The sequence below is a fragment of the Anas acuta genome, chromosome 2 (genome assembly GCF_963932015.1).
Source record: "Anas acuta chromosome 2, bAnaAcu1.1, whole genome shotgun sequence".
NCBI lineage: Eukaryota > Metazoa > Chordata > Aves > Anseriformes > Anatidae > Anas > Anas acuta.
This window is the reverse complement of record NC_088980.1, coordinates 123176837-123202944: the sequence shown is the minus strand read 5'-3', so window position 1 is coordinate 123202944 and position 26108 is coordinate 123176837. Positions and strand designations below refer to the sequence as shown.

The window sequence follows — 26108 nt, the reverse complement described above, 5'->3', positions numbered from 1 at the left end:
GATAAGTATTTTATAGGGCATATGCCAAGAGAAGGGAACTGATCAGGTTTAAACTGGTCTTTACTTTTACTTTTCTGCCACCATAATATTTACTCAGATCAGTACACCAATCCAGGAACTGCACAACCATTTAAATACCTATTTATTTTAAATCATCTGATATTTAAAATAAGCTGATATTCAGATATTTTTGTAACTACAAAGCTCCTTATTGCCTTGAGAGGAAGCTTCCACCTCTAACCATCAGCAACGAGTGACCAGACACAGTATCTCAGTACATTGGCTGATCAATTTTAAGCTGTTTCATATATATGAGAATGCCACCAGGTGGATTTAGGATAGCAACATATAAACTGTTTTTTCCTTTTGCAAAACTGGAAAAAGAAAAAAAAACACGGAACAGCCATAACTTGCCAGAGTTCACACACCAGGAAGTAAAACAATGTCCATCACAGTGTGGGTCTTGCATGGCTAGAATGAAGCATATGCTAGAATATGCTAAATCTAACAAAGCCCCCTACAGCATTTGCAATGTGAGTAACAGCCAAACTTTCTTTCTCCCTTGCTCCCTCTATGAAAACAGATGGTTCATTCAACTTTATTTTAAGAGTTCTATTTTCACTGAACCACAGCTGGATCCACTATTCAAAGTAGCATGTCTGGCTCAAATTTCTGTGCTCTAATATAATTACCCTTTTATCTCATGAAATTACACAATATTCATTTAACTCTGTATTGAGAAAGTCTATCAGTGTATTTGGGATGTAAATTACAAGATCAGGAGAAGAATCTTTGGCAACAGAATCATTCCATTGAAAACAATTCTGTGTGTGTAGTAAACATAATAGCATCTGACATTTGAATGATGGTTGAAGAAAATCATGTAGACTGACATTAAAGCATTAAAGATTACATGACTACTGATGAATAACTTCAATGTTTTTCCTCCTACTCAGTGTATATTCAAAACGCACATAGCCAAGTGGCACTCAGTTACTCCCGCTTTCCTTTCAGCCAAGAACACTGAAACCATGGTGGCAAAGAATGTACAAAGTAAGTATTGAATCAATTACTGGTTGAAGTATTTATGTATCAAAATGTAAATTATCAATGATTCCTTCTAAATTTACACCCTGGATCTATGTCAGAACAGCACCTAAGTTTGCAACTCTTTCACTAACTGATTTTTAAAGTTACTGAACCTAACTAAATCAAACATGCCTTAAAAAGTGGAAGCATCTTCACTTTGCTTATAATCCTGATGGATTATAACTTCCAAAAGGAAAAGAGACAAGAACCTGCTGTGGTAAGAAGGCTTGATATGAAAAATGCTGCCAATTCAAATTACCTCAAGAAATCAAACCTTTTTGGCTCAAAAACTAAACCATTTCAGTGATGCTTCTCTCCAGAATGAGCTTAGCACAAATAGTTGACTGAAAATTCAAGCATAAAAATTTGAATTTTAGCAACTCTACAAACCAAGGACAATCAGGGCCTGAAAATTCAAATGTTTAAACTTTTGTGTTCTTGGTTGGTTTTACCTGCTAAACTTGTAATTCCTAACAGAGGATCAGGCATATTTATCAGCAGCCAGCTGTAACATTTTTTGCTATCTACAATGCTAATTCAAACTTGTGTCCCTAAAAGGCCTAGCCTAAATAAAAAGCTTAAATTCTTAAAAAAACTCTGCCCTCCTTTCTTCACCTCAAAGTTATAACAGAATAGCAATGTTTCTGTAGGTCCCTGTTTGCAACGTTGTGATCCCAACAGCACAGATCTAATCTAGTTATATCCATGGAGGTTATACAGTAAATCTTCTAGGCATGGGCAAGGGCCCCATGAGGTCCCTGTAAGGATATAATGCAGATTCAACAAGCTGCCTTGCATTAATGAGACCATCATTTTATCAAACAAAATTAAGTCCACTCTAATTACAACAATTACCTTGAAAACAAGTAAGTTAAAACTAATTATATTTACCATGATGGATAATGCCATTCTCTAATAAAGCTTGGCCAAGATGAACGCCTTCTTCAGATTTGTGTATCTCTCCAATTTCCAATAACCAGGACACAAATTCACTGAATTAAAACAGATACAAAAAAAAGAAAAATTGAAATGTCATTCCACTACATCTACTACATTTTCTTCTTAGTTGCATGACAAGCAAGGTTCCTTACTTAGTAAGTGCTTCTTAAGCCTTTAGAATGAACTTTAGAATGTCATATCATCTTTTAAAAAATAATTTCCACTTTTTATCATTTAGATATAATACATAAAGGTTTCCCTTGACATGTCTTTTCTTTTCTGTTCAGAAGTTTTATCTAGGCACATGACAAATATGCCTTTGTTTTCCATGATTTTCTAAAGTAGAATAGACAAATTTGACTAGACAGTTAAATATAAGAAAATCCCAGGCACATCTACTGCACCTACACAGGGAAGATATCCTCTGAAGGCAGACCATAATTGCAGCATGATAGAACAGTAGGCCTGTTATTTCTGAGACGTCCTGAGCACATAAACAAAGCATATAGCGCACATCCAAGAAATACCAAGTTTATTTCACAGTAAATCTGATGCAGTTCAGAGATACCAATTTTATGGTACATAAAATATTTGCATCTGTTAAAAATCAAAATAGCAGTGTAGTGAGGCAGTGCAACATCCACATTAATGGGTTTTAACTGTTGACCCACAGACAAGCAAAAGCATACTTTGGAAGGATCCACTTCAAAGATGGAACAGAAAAGCAAACTTTTGACAGTCAGTTTAAATGTTTTACATGGCTCCATACCAGGAGCGTATTGTTTATCTCCTTCCAACAGTCGCTCTAAGGAGATGATTCAATCACAACTCAATAATTAATCTTAATCCTCATTTCAACTCTCACCAGCTACATGACTTTGGACAGTACCTGAAAATCTCTTATTTCATTTCCTCTTTTGAACACAGCAGTGAGGATCTTCATCACAATGTGCTTGTGTAAAACAATCACTGTACTATAGAAAAATACTCCATGCTAATCTGCCTTACAGTCAGATGAAATAAGGGATAAACTTTCTGCCCCCAAAAATGTTTTTCTGTAACATATGTGATATCATGCTACCTATTGCTTTCTCCTCCTTGTGCATTCAGTCTCCTTAAGCCATAGGTACATTATGACATTCTAAAGATCCTCCTCTTGACAGGGTTTAATTTTTATACATATAAATTGCCTTTAATAACTCCATACCTGATGTTCAGACAAGAGGAGAAGGGAACAGTTTTAGAGACAGATTTTAAAAGTGGATTAAAGCAAATTTGGCACTCTAAAATGCATCAAAAACAGTTGAGAATTATTTATCTAAAGAAACTATTTTATTTGATGCATTTTCTATGTTCAACATGTCTTTGCAGCCTTGGCCCTTTAAAAAGGTACTTTGGGATTTGAGTACATATCCATAAATTTCAGGCAGAACAATTTACATTTTGGCTAAATTCTGGGAGGCAAATAGTCCTAACAGACATTACAAATAAAGTGTGGTTTTCGTAAAATCCCAAAGAAGATATAAAAGCTGCTTAAAAATCATGCTATAAAATGCATGTAATACCTTCCAAGAAAGCACTTGGGGAAAGTGGTTAATTTCCTCTTCCTGTCTTTGATGAGATTCCCTTGTTTGCACATCATTTTGTATAGTCTTTCTCCTTGCTCAGAGATCATCACCCAAGTGTCTTGTTCCATGCCCAATTTTAAACCTGTCAAAAATACAATAAAATTTTATGAAGTGATACCGTCATTATATTTCAGTCTTCAACAGAATGGACAAGTAATACTAATATTCTACATATAAAAAAGTAAAAGGTGTTTTTTCCATTATTTTGCTCAGAATCAAGATCTATTTATGAACATCTAACCTTCATAAAGCATAATCAAATGATATCTGTAAATTCCTCACAGTGAACTCAAATTGTTAATGAAAATGTACACCTATACCAACATCACCATTGATATTGCAGTAATAAATATTAATGCTGTGATATTCAATGACTTCAGCATACGAATGCTCAGAAAGAAGGAGTCTTCACAAATTTAAAGTAAAAGGTCCATATTTTCACTCTTGTCATCTGATGATAAAAATTCTCACATTTTCACAAAAATTTTCACAAACATTTTTCAGTTTTTCAATGAACTGTAACTAATTATCTCTTACATACTTGTTAGTTTCATAGAGGATTAATTTAGCCCTTTTCCACAAAATCACATGTACAACTTGATTTTTATTTTTTGGGGGACTTTCTCAACAACCAAAATCTATCGAGGGGGTTAGTTAAACATTTCTTCTTATTTTTTCCTGTTTTTCTTCTCAGGAAAATCATTACATTTTCTGAATAGCAGATGATCGAAAACAGTTCTTGTTGAATTATGTATCATATTGGCCACTCACAGAAGCTTGTTCTCCCAATGAATACCACAGACCTTCATAACCCATGTATTTTCTCTATAAACCATCTTAATTCAGGATAAAACCACACATTTCAGGAATGTCTTATATACATGTTCTCAGCTTCTCTCTAGATTTGCACATTTCTAAAACTTTAGCTGTATATAATCAATATGAGTAGTAGTCTGACACTTCTATAATTTTGAAAAAAAAAAAAAAGAAAAAAAAAGACAGAAAAAAATGTTACATGGCATAAGAAAAAGATAACAAATTGGTCTCGGATACAGAAGTGTCTCTCATTACCCACGAACTGGTTAGTGGTAATGCCATACAAACATAAAACCTGAATTATTCCTAGGAAAAGAAAATCTAGCCAGTATACTTCTTTTGGAGCTAATAGGGCATTGATGTTTTTATTTGTGCTGTTTGAATCATCAGCAGCATCACAGCACCATCAGCCTTGAAAATGTTCACCAATTAAAAAAAAATCTAACCTTTTGAATGCTTCAGATGGTTACATGAAAGCCCCTAAACTGAAAGAAATACTTCCCAGCAAAAAGTTTCTAATTTGGCTTGATTTCTCTTAGCAAAGAAATAAAATCTATAAAGTGGTCCTAGTTATTAATTCAATAACCACTGAAATTTCTGTTAAAGTATTTCACCTGGGGCATCCTCTCCATTCTGTTCAGCTTCTGCTTTATGGACTCCAAATAACGGCATAGGTTGAGCTTCCCTAAGTACATTGAATCTCCAAATCTCCCAATACTAATGGTCCAGAAAGCTCCAGCTACATGGCATACTCAAACTGTATTTCCATGATCCATATTCTTTATTTATCTAGTCTGGTGATCACTGCTATCCATGGTTCTGCATGAGATGTGGGGTCCACAGCACTGCTGTGAAGGAATGTGTGGGCAAGTCCTGCCACACCGTGCAGTAAGGGTGCAGTGATTCAAACAACACCCGCCCATAGCCCAAGAGGTTTGTAAAGTGTGTACATTTGCTGTAGCTGGTGTCTCACTTGCAAAGGAGACAAAGCACTGTTCTCACATGCGCAGTCACTTAGACCTCAGTGTAATTGTCTATAAATACATACTCGCATGAACAGGTTCCACACCTTATTAAGTAAATATACAATTTAAGCATCTTTATGTTCACGGTAAATAGGAAAATGCTTATAGCTACATTCAGATACAATATTTGAATTCTAAAAAGGTATCTGTTTAGTTCCTGAGTAATTTGGCAACTTGCCTGCAATTAAGTTGATACATCCTGCTTTGTTTATACAGATGTTTTGAAAAATGGTGTCAAGCTGAGGCAGGGGAGGTTTAGGCTAGACATCAGGAAGAGGTTCTTCACCAAGAGGGTGACTGCATACTGGAACAGGCTCCCCAGTGAAGTAGTCACTGCACCAAGCCTGCCTGAGTTTAAGAAGCGTTTGGACTGTGCACTTACTCACATGGTCTAAAACTTTGGGTAGACCTGTGCAGTTCCAGGAGTTGGACTCGATGATCCTTATGGGTCCCTTCCAACTTGGGATATGGATATTCTATGATTCTATGAAATCTGTTTGTTGTTGTTGTATTTGACATCATCTCTAGCACATTGGTTTTCATTTTTTTATTCTAAAATGTTGAGCTTTTAGACCTCTAAAGCAACTTTTTAGCTTTTCCACTATTAATTCTTGATGGCACTGTTAGTTAGCCAGGGCTCAGACATTGTAGTTGAAACTCTGGTCCTACAGCAGATGTTATACAAATACAGTATTCAACTTTAAAAGACCAAAGAAAGTATTCTTATCCTCCATTTACAACAGAGGCACGAAACAATGGCTACTGAAACAGGACACAGAAAATCTACACTAACCAGGAACAGAAACACAGATCTGACTACAAGGTCATATTTTCTTTCAGTACTGAGGCTCCATACATCCTCACTGATTAGGATATTTTAGCTTGCAAATGAAATTAGCTCCAGAAGATGATGATGCGTCATCTATTTTGTGCTGGGTTCACCTTCAATACACAAGGTTATTTGTGGTCACATTAGAGATCAGGATTATATTTCAGCCAAGTATTCTTCCACTTTAATTCAGTGATTCAAAAGACAGTTGTTTGCAATGGTGATTTGTTACTTTCTTGGATAGGGGAGAATGGACCAAAGATGTGGTTGTGGGTGTATTCTGTACCATTTCATGTTGAATCATCTGCATGAAGAAACTTAGAAAATCTGTTTATTTCAGTGCTTCAAATTTCCATTCACAAAATGTATACAGACCCCAAAAGGCATTTAGGACAGACCCTCATTTACCACAAACCACAACATTTCACAGGCCTCAGTAAAATTATGATAATATTTTCTGGTTGAGGATAAGCTGCAAAATCGTAGATGAAATCATCTTCCCATTTACAAAATGACATTCACTACCAACACACATGATTCAAGTCATTATGTCCTTCCCAGTACTAGTTTGATTTATTTTTTTCCAAGCTGTTATTCATAAACCTTCAGTTGAACCTGATACCACAAGTTTGCCTAGCAGCTGTTTTGCTTTATATCTCAACATAAAAATACAGCATAGCTTTCTGGCACAGCAACACAAGGAAGTTTATTAACCTACCTTTTCGTCTCTCTCGCTCTTTCAAAATAGCTTCCAGCCATTCTTGCTTCTCTTCAGGTGTTTTTGCCATGCACACAAACCATTTGTTCTTTGCTGTGTTGTGAATCTTCCAGCCATTAATGACAGTGTGGCCACTGCTGTGATAGTCAGCTGGGAATAGATAAATTGGCTTAAAGAACAAAAACTCTTAAAAAAGAAATAGGTAATATATTTTAAGAACACCTTCTATTGTTATGCATAAAACTCATGAAATACAGAATAAAAGAGAAAGAAAAACAGAACAAATATAAAGAATGTAAAATTATCTGTGCTGATTGTGAACTGTTATAACTTAATGAGCTATATTTTTTACTTCTAGTAAAATTAATGTGTTTTTTATAATGTGAAAGAGAATTGCCTGGCATATGGGAGCCATCAACCATGAAGGTATTCAAAAGATGTGTAGATGTGGTGCTTAGTGATATGGTTTAGTGATAGACTCAGCAGTGCTAGGTTAATGGTTGGTCTTTATGGTCTTAGAGGTCTTTTCCAACCTAAGTGATTCTATGGAAGAAGGTATGAATTCAGTACTAAAACAAGCTGAGTCCTCCTAAAAGAAAAGATCACTGTATTTAGAGTACTTTTGTTTGTGCTAAATAAATAATTCCATAAAAAACAGCATTGTGGTTTTATACCTAAAATTATTCAGAGCTGCTCTGCTGATTGAATGATTTACTACTAAGTTTATAAACGGACTAAATATACAGTTACGGAAATGCAATTTTGGTTTGAAGAGTAAGCAAATCATAAATATTTGATATATTTTCACTGATATTTGATGCATTTTTACTTGCTATTTGAATACTGAAATACATATACACTTAGTGATTACACAAGCTGAAATATTTTAAAAAAAAAATCAACTATGACTTCAAATATATGCATAACCAAATGTGTAATTTTTGAAATATGTTCCTAACAACCCTAATTTCAGAGTGCATATAGTGAGAGAGAGGTAACAATTGCTGCTGATGTTCTTAAAGTTAATTAAACAAAAAATCTTGAACTTCTGCCTCTTAGCATGTAAACTGCTATGCTATAAAAAGCAGACAATTTACTGCTTTTTACTCCTTCTTGACTTACATGACATTTGATTTTAACATGCTAGTCTATAAATCTTATTCAGAAATTAGCTAAGCAGACTTCCTCTCTGAAACTGACACCCCTGCGTGAATATCCTTCAATAGGATTAGATGCAACTCCTGGGGGAAAATTCATGAGGCATAAATGGCCTATGAAGCAAATACATTTTTTTGCATAAAAGACAGATTAAAACTAGAACTAGCAACTATTGTACAAATTATTACAAAAATCAGAAGGTCAGCATTCTCTCACCAAAAACTTTCATTATGAGGCAAGAAAGTCCTGGGGCCAGCCCTGAACTACTGTAATAGCTGCAGACCTCTTTACTTTGTAAATACAGCTTCATAATTCAGCCCTGTTTTGTATAATGAGATGGGATTTTCTGAAACTGAAACCCTTGCTGAAATGCCTGCTACAATTTATCATAAATCTCAGCAGACATGCTAGTATCCTTTCAATAACTCTGCATTTTAATTAGATGGAAAGCAGCCAAGTTTTGTACAGTGAGCTGGGAAATGTCAGGAACTACTAGAAAATCATGAGACTGATGGCTGATTTCTAAACCAACAAAATTTTCTCATACTCACAAGAATATAAGCACAAGCAAGTGTAAACTACCCATCATATCCTTCATGCACCCTCAGAAAACCAAAAAAAGTCAGTGAAAAGAAAGAAGCCTCAGACAGAAGCTATCAGCTGACAGACCGCAGCCTTCTAGAGATCAGAGGCAGGAGGGCTGCTGGAGGAAGGAAAGTTAAGGTCCCTCTGTATTATTTATGCATGGACTTAAAAACCTGGCAATAAAGCATTAGCTGTGCCTTTTTGTTTACTCATTTTTAAGTTGCAGGTTAATATGTATAAAAAAAAAAATCCTGTGGTCTTTGTTTCTATGCATCTGTCATCATAACACCCTTGTTTGGCAGGGAAATATTATGATCACTAATGCAGAGAACCATGGCAGTTAAAATTGTGGCAAAAGATGTATGTCAAAAAGTACAGCTCAGACTCATACATGGCTTTATACGTAGATATTTCATTCTGGACAGAATTTTGGTGCTAACTTAGTTTTTCTCCAAAATTGGCTCATCTAGCCACTTGAATATCCCAGTGTACAGATGGTATTTCAAACACGTAGCTCGCTTAGCTGCCTAGGTTCTGTAACTGCATGACCCTGAGCACTGACAGTGTGATAACACATTTATCTCGTGCCGTTACAAACTCACGGACTTCTCTGAAAAGCCCGATTAGCTGGGTGCTAAGACTGCAGAATGTTATACAGATGGCAATGAGTTAAGGTGGATGAAAACTGGTAGCTGTCAGCAAATTTTGCAATAGTAACCCACTATTGTGATGCCCCAGCTTGACTCAGCCTTTAACTACAACACCCCTGCTTTCTCTTCTGCTCACTGTGTTCCCCAAGATTACAATGCCTCAAGCAGCACGTCCTCCCCGATACTGCTGGCACAGTCATCTTCTGCTCAGCATTCCAGCATTCTGCTACCATCCCATATAAACTCATACCACTTTTGGACTGGCTACTGGACAAAATCTGATCAAAATCTGCACACGTGTTGTCTGGCTGGGCAGCCAGGAGGTGTGCATGGGCCAGCTGCACAGGAAACACAGAAAGGCGATCACATCTGCCAGTCAGGCTAAGGGAAGGATTTGCAAACCTGACTTTATGGTTAGAGCTGAAAGAAGAACATGAGATTTTGAGATGTTCCATGTAAAGCCTAAACAAGCATGCTTAACAAATCATCAAACTTCTAACTTCCCAAGAAAAGGTGATGAAAGATGACATCATCTTCTAATGATATTCTGTAATGCATTAAAGCTTGCAATTTGAACTTTACTATGTTGTTCAAAATTCAAGACTCAAAGCTTTGAGGGATGCATACCAAGCAATTGGTTACAGCCATATGCAACAGAGTTTGTTTCTCCACTTTAAAAAAAAAAAAAAAAAAAAAAAAAAAGAGAGAGAGAAAAAAAAAAAAAAAAAAAAAGAAAATTCCGTATTGAAGGACTTCTAAGTTTCAGAGACTCTGGGTTCTTAGGAGTACCAATGTTCAGGAACATCAAGCACAAAGTTGCTGCATAATCTCAGTTCCTTTCCAACACCTTACATTTTTTCATGCAGTTCCTGGTTGTTACTATTACGTTGTGTTTTTTCTGTTTCATGCTTCATTTCAAGACAACAGGGAGCAGAATTAAAATAGTATAAAATACAATAAATCTGGTATTTCCTAAGTCTCAAGTGCTTGTCTTCATAAACTAGATAACACTCATCTAATGGCTGGTTAATGCCTTCAGAAATATACTTTTCTCTCAAAATTGAATTTTAAAAACTGAATAAAGAAAAAAAAAATAGATACCTAACAATGCCATCAGAATTTCTTTCTAATTTCTAACACCTTTCTAATAATCACAAGTGGTTGTATAGCCACATTGGCTTAAGAACACAAATAGACAAATAGTCTGCCCTAGTAATTAATATGCAATTCACTTTAATCAATGCAGTTGAAAAAGCAAAGTGCTTCATGATGTTAGGGAAAAAAAAAAAAAAAAGTTTCCACCAATTCACCAATTTACTGCTCAGCCAAAGCTTGAGCATCAAAGCTTCTCCACCACATAAATATTTCTTTTTAGAAAAAGCTTTATTAATTTTTGTATGCATGTCATTAGCATGACAATAAACCACACCAGGAATCTGTTTTCCTATCTCTACCTCTATCTCTTTTCCTATCTCTATTTACTAGCTGCAAAGATTACATTCCTAGGTCTATCAATGCTGAGAGCAAACATACTCAGTTACCCAGACCCCTGAAGTTCTGAGGTTCCTTATACCTAAAGAGCAGATGATCCCAAAAGTTACAGTAAACAACTTTAATGCTTACAAAAGCCCCATGAATAATACATGACAAAGGGTCATGCATAGCTATGAAAATATAAGCACTATGCCCCTAAGAGCTTGCACTCTAAATTAAGAATTATGGAAAATGATAGATAATTAAGGAGAGGAAAATACCAAAAAAGCACATGCAAAGCTAACATGAATGAGGCTCAGAACAGATTGCTACACTTGGGAATGAAATAAGGCAAAAAGAATGCAGCAGACTATTACTGGGTTACAGTTCAAATGTGAATGATTACAAGAGATGAGAAATGACATCTGGGTGCCCCAAATGAGAACAGTACAGAAACCAAGACAGAAGAAGGTTAAAAAAGAGCATCATGGTATGAGTGAAAAAAGTATCAGCATAGAAGTATGAAGAGTGAACTCTTGGCTAAAAGGAAGGAAAACAGGTGAAAAGGGGGGGAGGGGAGGTATACCAGTAAAGCAAAGAAGTCTGTCACATACCAGTGAAATGACTCAAATATTTCCATATTTTAAAAAGAACCACAGAAAGCAGAGAAGAAGCAGTAATAATTACAATAAAATATTATTTTAGAATATCGGACAAACAGAAAATGAGAAAGCAGGAAACCTGGAGATGGGGAAAAAGAAGAGGTAAGAATAATATGCAAAACAAAATAATAATAATAAAAAATTCATGTCTTGTAAGTTTGGAAAGTGTGGATTTTAGAAATGTTGCAAAAATCAAAGTGACAAGATTTGATATGATGCAGAAGAGGAAGTGGGAAGGAAGGAAGATGGCTTTCAGTATTGTTTGCAAGGCTATAGGAAATGGGAAGGGCTGCTAAATTTCATTTTGCTGGAGGAAATTAGACTACTGGTTTAGAGTGAAGAAGGAGATAATTTGTGTTCAGCTAAATTTTACTTGAATATTCACTGAGGATGAAGATGAATGGGCAGGAATAAAAATGGACAAAGTAAACAAGACCAAGGAATGGAAAGCTAGAACAACCAAATGAAGAAAGTTACAGCAAACTTGAGAAATACAAGTAAAACTTGGAGGATGGAAGCAATATTTGCTAAAGACAATACTTAAAGCATGCCAGTATGTGGAATTGGAAAAGATAAAAGAAAATGCCATAAAGTCCTTGGAATATTCATCAGGAACATGGTCGCTGTAAGTTTCTGTGGCCACAGTAACATCAAGAGTTTTAAGTAAAGAGACAGCTGATTGGTTTTCTATGAAAAAGAATTTTCAAAGCCATAGAAAACTGCAAAGAAAAATCTATTTTCCAAAAAAGTTATATGGAAATCAAACATGAATGGAAAAAAGTGGAAAATACATACTTATACACACATACTACACTATACTTATTCAAATACATACAAAAAGTGGAAATACATACTTATTGTCAAGTCTGAGAGTAAACCACATGCATATAACAGCAAAATCAGAAAACCTAGGTCACAAGGTAACGGAAACATTAAAACTATCTTTTATTTTTAATGTGCATACAAGGAAGCTGAAGGAAAATAAATGGATGGTAGTAAATAACAGGTGATATAAAAGACCAAAATATTCAATTGTCTTTTTTGCATAAGCAAAATGCTAACTGAGATTTCATATTTCTCACAAATAAGACTAACAACTAGATGGGAATACAAACTAGAAAATGGAAATAGCAGGCTAAATTATGTTCAAGTCAGTGAGGCCTGATGAAATTCAATATAGTCCATTTACAGAAACCTCTACTAACAATTTGGCCTAGTGAAGGACATAGCCCAAGCAGATGTCAAAGAATTACTGTGAATTTTTTTCTATAAAACAAAGAAAACCTATCAAGTGTGACCCTTGCTATACCTTTTATTTACCATTTTCCAGTAGTTTTATCGAGAAATCAAATGGTTTGTTTATAGAACCAAAGCAAGGAGAGTTGCAAGAACTCCAGTGAACAAAGTATGAATTCCAAATTCCTAAGAAATTGTAGAAAGAGTTGGTCTTCAGTAAAATAAAATTTAGTAGAGGTAAGAAAACAATTATTAGTAATTACCCATATACACTAATACAGTATAGAATATGATGGGATAGATAGCAGTAGTGCACAAAAGGATCTGGTGGTACACTAGATCAATAAAGTATTAAAAATAAAAATAAAAAAAAGCGAAGCCAAACCATTGTGGGATTACTAATAGACAATCCATGTACAGCAACAATTATTCTGTAATTATTCTGTTCTACTTGGCACCAGCAAAGTTTCAGCTCTGGACACCACTTAATACAAAAGAGGCAGACAAACTGGGGAAAAAAATCACCAAAAGACACAAAAAAATAATAAAAATGTAGAAAACATGGCACATGACAAAAGGTTGAAAGACTTACAAAGAAGAGATGGAAGACAGACCTAAGAGCCTTCCAATACATAGAATGGTATTCAGACTGTTCTCTATACAGTAGAGTAAGTGAACTATTTTGAAAACAAATAAACACAAAATTACTAGGAAAAAAATCCTCACTTTTAAGAAATATTTAACTTCTGTGAAGAACTGAAGCAGCTTATTTAAGCTGTACAATACTTGTTATTTTGGTTCATTTTTACATAGAAGTTACATTCATAAATGCTTGGGATCCACACATGGGGAAAATCTAATGCTGTTTTAAAATCAGGACAAGTAATAGATAACTTGCTGAAATTTCCTTCAGACATATATCTGCAACGCTGTTACAAGTTTACTATTTTTCATTTTGTTTTACATAAAACAGCCCCAAATATTCCAGGCTTTCTTTAGTAATTATGAGGAAATAATAATGAGGGGAAAAAAAAGTTTCAGAAAACTCAAGATTATAAAATAAAAAGTAACATTTATAGAAGTATTTTGGGTTTTCATTTCTCTCATGTTTGTCAAGACAATTTCAAGCAATTATATGGATTATATCCCTACAGCTATTTTGAAAAACTTCCTTTTTCTTAAATACTTTTATTACAATTTCAGCATTTGTAGTGTTTGAGGTTTCATTCCAACAGAGGTAACTTTCCCATCTGCTTGTACAAATACATCACATTCCTAGGGATAACCTATCTAGCAGTGGTGTAATGCTGTAAAGTGAAGTTAAATATACAATTTCAGTTCAGCAATAAATGTCACCTTATTTTATTACTCTGTTTATGTTAGTGTAAAACAGTCATCTATGACTGCCCAGCTAGTAAAGTATGGAAGCAGTGAAGTGTCTCAGAAGCAGAGTTTTGATAAGAGCACTTTTAAAGTAGCATCTTATAATTTCAAAGTACTAGAAGCCTCCATTCTCAAAGAAACCATGAAGCTTCATTTGACTTCATCACCTTGAAAGACTATTTTAGTAAATTAGCAGCTAAAATATACTCACCTGTTCCATCATCTACATTCTCTACTTCCATCACTTCTGTGTTTATTCTGCCCCGAAAAAGGTAACGATGGCCATCAGTAGATGCTTTGCTGTTCTTCAATCGCCTGATAAGAGAAAGAGATGATGAGCAAGTCACCCACAACTTTGTGTTATGTTTCTGTATTGCTACTTGTACATGTAGCATCTAAAGGAAACTGTCAAGGTCACAATTCATTTATACATGTCTAATCAAATTGTCCCATTCCTGAATGGTACACTGCTGATGCTAAAGCAAAGATGCCAACTCTGGCAAGACTAAGCTTCAAATTGGTAGATGACAAGAGTTCATCAGCAAAGCCTCACTCTAAATGTCCTGTTCCAACACTTTGATACTTACATGCCACACTCTGTCATTAAAGACAAAATAATGCACTGGGAGGACGTGTCCTCCTAGCTGGTTTAGCCTCCTTATATTTATCAAGAAATTCAATACAAGATTAGCATGACTGAAAAAATGAAATAACACTTTTGGATGTAAATCTTGCCCTACACACACATACATTTATGTTAGCCTCATATGTGGCACTTATGCATGGAAGAACTATGAACACATTTTTTCTTCCACACATAAAAGTTAACCAAAAATTGTACTTAAGAATTTCTGGTATTTTGGAGGCAGTCAAGGCCTTTTGAGCCTCCCAGTCCTACGCAGCTTTTCTCACGTAAGATAAACCAGAGATGATTTTCTGTCCATTTCAGCCCATAATGATAATTAATACTGTATTTCAAACAAAAGTCAGTTCCTGAGAATTAATGATCATCTGAGTTCTGACCTTCCCTCACTCCAGAGAGATACTAATCTTCAGAAAATGACCTGCCTCTCAATCATTACTGTCTGAGTAACTCCATTATATTATAAGCTTCTTATTCAAAAACTGAATGATATATTTAAAAAAAATAGCAGCAAATATAAAGGTTCAGTATATTTTTTCTTTCCAAAGTGAGTTAAATCCAGTAATCCTAGAGAACTTTTTATCCATGAAACCAAAGCTTAGTGATCCATGTTTATACATGTTATACAACTGTGCAGCAAAAGGATGTTTAAAAATTACATAAAATGTATTTTATTTTGGCAGGGGTATTACAGAACATTTCCAAGGTCTATTATGTTTCCAGGAATCCACCAAGGATCTAGCAATGTGCGTATTCAGTGGCTACTGAAAGCAGTTTCTGGATCAAAGAAAGAAACTCAAGCAGTTTAAAAAGGGACACCTGTACACAGAATCCTTATTCCTCAGAAGCGTAAGAGCGCTGAATGAACATTAACTGCATAAGGTTGTTGCTGACCTACAGAATTACTCCCTACAATGCAGCAAGAAGCAGCATTCTGGCTCTTTTCCCTGATTAGAAATACAAAGACTTGAAACACTTGAAACTTTAGAGACTAATTTTACAGCATAAGCTACAATCCTAATGTGTTTAACTAAAAATTCAGTCTGTTTACCCTTCCTAGAAGAGAGTGAGACAACCACATAGTACCTGTTGTGGAAGTCTGATGAAACAGATTCCTTCTCCCTCTATTTCACCATTTGGTTTCTGCATTCCTACAAATTTTTTCCAATGTTTGAACTAAATGCAATTCTTACTGGATGAAGGGTTTCCTCTGAAAATACTTAGGTTTATATTGCAATTAACTACAGTAAACACTTTTGTATTGTTCAAATGTTGTTAAGAAAAAGCATACAGAGAACTAGTTCTACTGTAAGAAAAAAACACGAATGATTTTTCAAAGTATAAATGGACCATTTACCTATGCTTTTTTTTGCAGTAGACCAAAAGGTTATCAAACAGAAAAAATATCCGCTCTTGAATATTTCCTGCTGAGATTTTCAGAAGTAGTCCACTTCGCAGCATTTCTGTGCATGTGTCAGTGATGTTGGACCCCTAAAATTAATGGGAAAGAGATCAATCATTTTTGTTTTGTGTTAACTGAAGGATTCTGTAGTAAGAAAGGACAGAATTTCTTACACAAACTCACAATTCTCTGAAAACACCAAGACTAAAACTTATGGTAATTTCTTACATTTTAACTAAATAATAATTTCTAATGTTTACTTAATAATGTTTAACAAAGCTTTGTATTCACCAGGTATCATAATTAACTAGGAGAAGGGTTTGTTGCTTTATTGGACGTTTAAGATTCATCATTAAAGTTTCCAAATTATGTCACTTCTGTGCACAAGATCTCTCATGACAAATCAGGCCAACTTTATAAAACAAGTCTTTGATTTTTGATTTTTTTGTGATTTTAATATTTAGTAAAAAAAGTCTGAAAATGAGGCTTTGAAACACATAATCTATGCCAAAATTAATTTGGAAGCTGAGGTAACCTCAAACTTGAAAGTCATTTAATGTATACTTCCATACTAAATTGAGCTAGACAGAATCAAACCAAAAAAAGTAAGGTTTCAAATTTAGGAAAAAACAATAGCAGCATCTACAAGTAAGACTAGCATACTCCTCCTTAACATACTCTGAAGACATCAGAATTTTTTTAATCTTTATATGTTTGGAATGAAATTTCCCATGCCTCATTATTGCTTGAAGCAGATTTTTTTTTTTTTTTTTTTTTTTTATGAAAACAAGGCAGGCATTTTCAACAAACAGTCAAAAAGAAGCAACTTTAACAAAGAATAACATTTTCCCAAAAATATTCCTATGACAAATTCCTAGCATTTCAATGCCTTACAAAGATGAATGAACCTCTCAAAGAATCCTGCCTTTAAATCAAGGTGCACTATTTCTGAAAATCATAGAATCATTGAATCATTTAGGTTGGAAAAGACCATTAAGACTTAAGATCATCAAGTTCAAATGTCAACCTTACATTACCAAGTCCATAACTAAACCATGTCCCTAAGCACCACATCTAGACATCTCTTAAATACCCCCAGGGATTACTCAACCTCTTCCCAGGGCAGCCTGTTCTAATGACAGTTTGAACCATTTCTTCACCCTTTCCTTAAAGAAATTCTTCCTGATACCCAATTTAAACCTCTCCTGGTGCAACTTTGGGTCATTTCCTCATGTTCTATCACTTGTCACCTGGGAAAACTGACCAACACCTACCTCACTGCAATGTCCTTTCAGGTAGTTGTAGAAAGCTATGAGCTTCAGCCTCCTTTTCTCCAGATTGACCAACCCCAGTTCCATCAGCCACCCCTCTTGTCTTGTTTGCTAGTCCCTTCACCAGCTTTGTTCTTCTGTGAACACATTCCAGCAACCCAGTATCTGTCTTACAGTGAGGGGCTCAAAGCTGAACACAGTACTTGAACACCAGAGGAAGATTACCTCCCAAGTCCTGCTGGCCACACTATTTCTGACAGAAGCCAGGATGCCATTGGCCTTCTTGGCCACATGAGCACACTGATGTTACTAGTCCTTTTCTGCCAGGCAACTTTCCAGCCACCCTTCCCCAGGCCTGTATCACTGCAGAGGTTGTTATGACCCAAGTGCAGCACCCAGCATTTAGCTGTGCTGAGTGCCGTACAAGTCCATGCTCCTGTGGGACAGTGACCTTCTGTACTTGTTCTATATGAGTCAAGCCATGAAATCCTATTGATAATTATGCATACAGCCCTGGCTCAAGGAGCTTCCTAATTTCAGACAGTCAACATTCAACCTGCAAAACCTGCAAAAGGCAGGGCTTTCCTTTCGTCTACACGTTCTGAATGACTTTTACTTGCAATCGCTGTAGTTACTTCCTCTTCTTGATCTAATCACAGCAGCCCAAAGAAAAATGTATTCAATTAAGAGCCAAGAAGCAATCTTGGGTTCCGCTCTCAGCTCTTCATCTTACCATGCATCCTTTGTACATCACAGTCCTGAATATTGAGCAATAGCTCAGACTCTGCTCTAAGGGGAAAGCAGGCTGTTTACAGAGATGATAAGAGAGATTGCACAACTATAACAGTGGAGCATAATTTGGGTCTCTAAATCAAGCAACTTCAGTATCAGTGCTAACTAACCATTCTTGTTTCCATTTAGGATCAAATGAGGCAAAAATGAATGTCATCTCTAGCCACTAAGACAGAATAAACACCAGAAGCTGGTATATTAATTTACAGTTTTATTTGAAACCAAACACTGAAACACCTTAGCACATTCTGTAATATAAATTAAGCATAAATTAGAACTGAATTTAATTCTTGCTGACAACTACAGAAAAGCAAGTTGTTTCTTTCCATTACATTTCATAGCTTCTGTACATTAAAAAGAGTAATCAGTGTTAGGCTGCTTTTAAAATTTGTTGGCATTTACTTTTAAAAGGCTGGATTTTTAAAAGGTTTTATTTATTTCCTTGTTTAAAAAAAAAAAAAAAAAAAAAAACATCAGCTGGAAAATTTTAATTTTCTATGTACACCAAATATTTCAGCTTAAGGCTTCAAAACTGTTTCAGCAGTTTCAGTTTTCAACAAAAGGGTGTATTTTTTCAGAGAAAGCATTTCATGAAATCATTTCATCTCTTCTTATTGAAATAAAAAAATCATTTTCACTGTAGAAAAATATAACCTTTTCCCAACAGCCCTATCGAGTTCTGCTAGTATGCCAGAATCATGTCTTAAAATACCATGTTCTATACATATGTTAAATGTATGTAATTCAGATTACTTGAATTCCTAAGATTTACCTAAGTCATTATTTAAGTTCAGCATTGCAATATCACAGTAAGTATTATCTGTGTCACATTACTACCCTCTGCTATTGTTTTGTTCTTCATTTTCCTCCTGTTCTAATGCAAACTGCTAGATGATGAAAAAACCATTCTAGAGATACTTTTTTTCCCTCAGAGACCTCCCTTCCAAACACTCAACAATGTTAACTTCACTTATCCTATACCTTCTGACAAGATCACAACCCATGGTGGTATGGCCGCAGGCCAGTGAATTTTGTTATTGCTGTTGTATTTACTGAAGTCCAAGGGAATAAGATAACAGGATCAGAAGTCACATCTGGCTGTCCTACATAACACTGCCAGTGCCAAAAAATTTTTTCTTCTGCTCCCCCCACCATGTCTTATGTATTTAACACTGTGAGGGTCAGCCTGCTCTGCTCTTACAGTTTGGATAGGCATGGAGCTGAAAGGGACAAAAGGGTGTATTATATGGAAGTACTGCTGTCCCTACACCTGGGGTAAGCACTCTACTGCATCCTCAAGAGGTTAAAAAATAAATAAATAAATAAATAAATAAATAAATAAATAAATAAATAAATAAATAAATAAAAAAGAATGACAAAGCAGACAGGACAAAGGGCCACCATATCCCATACAGTGCAAAGGAGAAATGAAAACTGTAAGAACTTTTTAATGAAGGATGAAGGACACATCCACACTTTGAACGTGGCTTTACGGCAGAAACACCCAAGCTACAGTTTATACCCAGAGCATTAGGATAACTCATTAATCCAGCAGCTGGAGGACTTTCTCATGGGGAAGGTTCAAGGCTGCAATAACAAACGAGAGCATACTCTTGTCCCAGAAGCAGGAGAGGCTACTGGCTCCACAGCTAAAAATGAACTACAATACCTACAAGCAATATTTTAGAACAAATATTATCAAAACCTTCTGAGACAAACAAGTTTTCATTAAATGCTTAAACTCAAACTACCACGGAAATCTCAAATGTAAGCAACTTGAATCTGAAATGTAATTCACTTTTTTAAAGTTTTCATGAATACATGCATTTATACTCATTTCTTTCAGATGATCATATAGTTGCTTAACCTAAATGTAAAAGTCAGTGCTACCAGGCTACAACTCATGTTTCTATACATTTAAAATACATGCAATTATAGCTGATGGGATATTTTCAGTGAAACCAGAATTTTTGTAATATGTTGGTTTAAAAATTAGCAATAATCAATAATTCTATTATTGTAGAAACAGACCTGTTCTAAAATGTTCCAGCAAAACATATGAATTCAGTTGAAAAAAAAAAATGACCTGAAAAGCAGACTTCTACCATGAATTTAGACTTGTTTGTCCTCCATCTTTCCTACTGAGTCACTGAAGACTCCAAATGTCTTACTTTAGAGCAGTCCTTATCACAAAATAAATACATTTAAAATGCATTGGAGGGAGAAAATAATATCCCCTTCATCCTTAAGTCATTAAATACCCATCTCAGACAGTAAAAAAAAATGTCCTTCATTACCATGCAGACAAAAGCAGTTATTTGTTCATTTCAGATGTTAGAAAAATTACTTTTCCACATATTTTGGGCAAATTTCAGTCAAACATGGAGGTCCGAGTGTACTGATTCAGTGGCCACCACTCTAATAGTGATAAAGGTTAGAAATTGCAGATATTAACTTACTTTTTAACTTACTCATGAACACCTTCATGTGTTCATGAGACATAGACTTAAACAGGGGAAAGGGCTAAAAATTCTGGAGTTTAAAACAGAAATCTGTATTAAAATACCATTTGATGATATGGTGGAATAGAAAGAGATGGAATACTCAATGCTACAGTTATTAAGTTGGCCTGTGACTCAACCTGGGTTGTTCTGTTTTCAGCTTACAACAAATGCAATAATTTTATTTTTTCTTCTCTCACTGAAACATCCACGCAAATTTTACTGACAGGCTCCTTCAGCTGCTGAGCCATTCTCCAGCTGAGACAGCCACCTACACAAGTTCTGAATTCAGGCCAATAAATTTAACCACTTAGGAAATTAAATAAGAAAGTCATTATATTCAAAATTTTCTTTCGTGAAGCAGATGTTCCATTTTTCCATGAATCTGTATTTTTATCATAACAAATGCAAGCTTCATTTTATGACACTTATGTATAGGAATTCAAGTCATGCTTTGAACAGATTCTAAAAATAGTCTTTTCTTTTTCCCCCTTTCCTCCTTCTAGTTGGGGCCAAGCAATGTGCTAAGCATTTCCTTCTGGAAGGAAATCTCCAACAAGTTTGTCTCTTTATTTTTAGGCTATGCAGAAAACCAGATGTTTATTTAATTAAATCCACTCTCATGCATCGCATTCAGAGATTTTTTGTAGTTGTTGTTGGGATTCATTCAAAATATTGTTAGCTCTCACAAATGCTCTGGAATTCTTACCATTTCAAAGATGCATATATTAAGATCAGGGCAATTTTGCCAGATTGGGTACCCTGTGTCTGCCATGTGATAACATCAAACCTGATCAGCTCAGCTTCAATAAACACCACATAACTCTACTGAAAACAGACTATTTTAAGATGATGGCACTATTTCAGAGTTCAAGCACAAGTGAAATCCTAAAATTAAATCTAGGAAAAAAAAATCAATGTTGGAAGGAAATTACTATGTTATGGTTCACAGAACACATACAGAGCGGAGAGAGAATAAGTCTACACCTTGCATGTTTCTGTCCATATTGCTTCCTTTGTCCCCCATTAATATATCTTCAACCGCATACATATTTTACTAGTGGATGTCTTCTTAAGGAGTCAGAGGAAGCTTAAAGCAGGAAAGTGGATTCCCTTTTCAGGGTTAGAACTTTGAGAACAGTCAGTTCTTAACCAAGTTACATGACTAATAATGTACTGAGTTAATCATACTGTAACTTTATACTTGAGCGTCTTCATTAAGATGTATTTGACATATGTATAAAACTCAAGGCACTGAAAGCAAGTAGAAAAATTTAATCACTGCAGCACTGCAGAAGACTTAATTGAAAATCTGAAAGTAACAGAAGGAATAAAATCTGTGATAGGCAATAAGGATTATTTAACAAGTTTCCTTTGCCTTAAAATATTAGTAACATCATGGTTTTACTTGTTATTGCTTCTTCCATGAAGGTGTTGCACAAGCAACAACATGCATTTTAATGCTTACATGCCCTAATCTTTCCGAGATATAGATGATGGCCACAAGTTCAAGGTAATTATAAAAAAGAAACTTCTTTTTACATAGTCTAAACAAGCAGCTGTTAAGATATTTGCTTCTTTTGGAAGGTGTTAGGTCAAGTAGACTTCTCAACGATAACATTTAAAGCTTTATTTTATCCAAGTTCTTTCTTTTTAAAAAATCTGCAAACAATATCCTGGCATGACTACACACTCTATGTCATTTATTATTTGTCTTTAATGGCTTATTTTGAGACTGAGGATTATAACTAAAGGCAGAAAGGTTTGCCTGAATACAGACCAGCAATTATAGAGTTTTTGTACTTGCTAAGATTCCTCATCTTGAGGCACAGTGAATTTTCATGGAATGTATTGTATCAACAGTCCTAGAACAAGACTACTATGCTCTGAGTTCTGGCATAAGCAGATTTCTCTGTTCTAAATTATACCTACCCCAATTACAGAAATGGAAGAGCGGTTCTTGAAAATGTTGTCACACAGGAAAAGGAAAAATACTGTAAGTATTTCATACTATGGATAAGATGTATTTCAAATACTACAGTGTACTGAAGAAGCACGGAAAAAAATGATTAAAGTAAAATTAGTTATTTAATCCACATTTAGAATGAATCAGGTTTCAGATAAATGAAAGGTTTATTCCACAGATCATCAGATTATACATGGAGCAGATAGGAAAGCATCATGGACAGTATTTAGGGAGTTCTTTGTTTACAGTAATTTTTATTCTCCTTTCAGATAGTGGCTTTTCGTTGAACCCTTCTGGAAGGCAGGGGGAGACTGAATCCTCTGCTGGACAAGCAGAGGGCAACCTTAGGCAGAGTAAGTTCAAGAAGCTGCAGGTGTAAGCACGTGTACAATGTGAAATTGGGAACCCAGAGCACAAGGATAGAGTACAGGGAAACAGAAGAGGAAGTTTCTGGGGAAGACCAGCAGGTCCTGTACAAAGTTTACTGCCACTGAGAAAACACTGTTTAGCATCATAAACCCACAGTCTTAGCAACAGCAGGGAGGGAACAGAGCTATGTATAAACTATTTTTCCTCTCTGATGTCTCTATTATTATGAATGTTTAATTAACAGCTGACTGTTCTTGCCTATATTCTATTTTCTGTAGTTATACTTACTGTGGTACTCTGTCAGTTAAAGTTCAGGCAGGTTCATCACAAAGTCTCCTCTGACTCAGGGTCCCACCAGTGTCGCTAACCCTTTCTTTCCTCTGCACTGAAGCCATTATATATATAGTATATATATATATATATATATATATATATATATATATATATATATATATATATATACACTATATATATTATATATATTATATATATTCATATGTATAATATATGTATCATATACATATATTATACATATGAAGCCATTTCCCACTACATAGCCAAAAATCAGATTCAGACTAACAGACTAGCATGCAAAAAAAATAACAATAATTTTTTCTTTCTATCTTCTCCAGCCAGTAAACCTTCAGCAAAGTAAAGAGTCATTGCCTATACACATCAGAGTTAGCACAGGACTGGAGGGGAGAGCTTTGGAGGTTGCATTAGTCCTCACTTTACAATGAGGAGCACGTGATCCACTCACTATAGTTTGCCAGCCTTCAGACTGGTCACCAATCTTGTAGACAGCAGTCAAGTTGTTAAAGCTTGGCAGGTAGCCAGTGTGGGTGATTAACTGAAGGTCAATTATCAGACTGGACAGAGACACAGAGGCATTAGGAGATGGAGTTACTCACTGAACCAAATGCAGATGCCAATCAGTGAGGTTCTCTCATTATCAGTGGAGAGAAGCAGGGACATCCAGGATGAAACTCATCTCAGCTAAGTACAGCTCAAAAGTACGTCAGGTAGATCTTATCACCAAATAGCCTGTTTCTCTCTACTGTTTGAAAAGGACTCAAATTCAGACAAGATAAAACTCACCACTGGTGTTTGGTACTACTAAGATAAAATCCCTTCCCCTATTTCTTAAGCAGCTCTCCTAGAAAGAGGAGTAGAACATCTGAGTACAGTTTTCAGAAAAGCAAAGTACTTCCATGTTGAAATTAGTGTTAAAAAATCCTGTGTATAATATTCAAAAATGACCAAAAAAAATATTAACACTGCTTGCTTTACATTTATTTTACTGGGATTTCACTTGTGTTTACCTCAATCTGTGCAGGTCAAACATTTGGATACAAAACACCCAAAGCAACTTGAAGAAATACCTGTATCTGTATCTATATTTCTGTAGAAAATAATCATAGCACTCAATATAACGCAAAAGAAAGGTTTTGGCAGCACAACTACTTGATCATGTTGCTATTTAGGGGAAAGGTTGCCTCTTCTTTTTACTATTAAGATGTCTAACTCAGGAGCAGACTTACTGTCTCTTTGCAAAAATAAAATATTAAAACCATAATATTTGCTAACCATTTAAAAATGAGCAAAACCAAACAAAACAAGACTTCTTACATAGAGTCTGCTTAACACATTTATGTTACCTTAGCTCAGCTATGTAGACTAGCTACAAGCTGAGTGTCTACGTACAAACTGACAAAAAATAGAGATTCTTACAGAATGATCAACAATCAAAACATTTTTCTACCAGATAAACATTCTTAAGCAGGTATTGACAACAATAGAGTCAGAGCAGCAGTTAAGATTGGGATTTATATAATGTATACATGTGCACACATATATGTTGATGTAAATGACCAAGACTTCAAATAAAACACTGAACATTTGCCATCTTTCCTGGAAGCCTGCTATACAGCAGTGCTCAGTCATGGAGCAACACTTAATTTAGAGAACAGATACTAAATAAAAGCTGTAATTTCACAGAAGAGGGGATTTCACAGTACCTCGGGATCACAAAAACAGTGCAATACAGGCTTGTTGAAAATTGTTACTTCCTCCTTCATAAAAAGCAACACATCTTGTGACATTACCTCCCATCCTTCAACATGAGACTGCCATTCTTCCAGAAACTCTAATTTTTCCATTTGTCTCTTGGCCTCATTTATGTTGGAACAGACAGCTTTCATGGCCTGGAGGGCTTCCATAAGTGCTGCATAGTCACTGTGCTTCCTTGGAGTCCGCTTCAGTAACTCCTATGTAGACATTAAAAGAAAAAACAGCTTGTCTTTGATCTCTAAATGAACATTACAAGAGGCTTAAATTGACTAGAATATAAAATCAAAACATGGACAGACTTTTCTTTTACTATGTGGAAAAGAAAATAAACCCTCTAGTGCTGTGTTCTAGTAGGACATTAAAAGTCAGAGAAATAAATTGCTATTAATAAAAATTATCACTACGTAAGAAAAAGTTGGCATTTCTGCTACTTTTCTTTCCCCGACAATGTTTCTTCATATTCACATTTGTGTTTTTTGTTTTTTTTTTTATTATTATTATTCCATGGGATGGAATTGTTCAACAACAAAGATAACAACTCTGCTTTAAAATGTTAGTTTACTGACGTCAAAATCCACACCTGCCTTTCCTGCAACTTAGGACCAAAAAAAAGTTTCTTTAGCCCCAGTCTATTGTTTAATCTACTGCAATACACCAGAGAAGTGAACAATAGCTTAGGTGACTCACTGATTTTGGATGGTTATTGGTAATGGCAGCAATACCGAAAACCAAAAGCAGAGTTGCCAGTATTCATTGGAGATTTCCCATCTCAAACTACCAACTCCACTTTTACAGCTGGACTGACTAAATGCAGCCTTCAGTGCATATCCTGATGGAGGCTTGGGTACATTCTTTCTGGAGGCTTAGCAAGAAGCTTTAACCCTGTTGACACTACACCCTGTA

General features: G+C 35.3%; 1 protein-coding gene across 2 annotated transcripts in view; it reads right to left on the bottom strand.

Annotated features, from left to right (window-relative positions):
• The window catches only part of PREX2 (phosphatidylinositol-3,4,5-trisphosphate dependent Rac exchange factor 2), a 179542-nt gene that overhangs the window by 100136 nt on the left and 53298 nt on the right, over window positions 1-26108 (bottom strand). For both annotated transcript variants that reach the window (XM_068672027.1, XM_068672028.1), the window contains 6 exons: window positions 25241-25402; window positions 16192-16325; window positions 14403-14506; window positions 7045-7194; window positions 3594-3738; window positions 1981-2081 (listed from right to left, as the gene is read on the bottom strand). In XM_068672027.1, the coding sequence (XP_068528128.1) occupies window positions 1981-2081; window positions 3594-3738; window positions 7045-7194; window positions 14403-14506; window positions 16192-16325; window positions 25241-25402 (796 nt within the window). The remainder of the gene's footprint in view (window positions 1-1980; window positions 2082-3593; window positions 3739-7044; window positions 7195-14402; window positions 14507-16191; window positions 16326-25240; window positions 25403-26108) is intronic.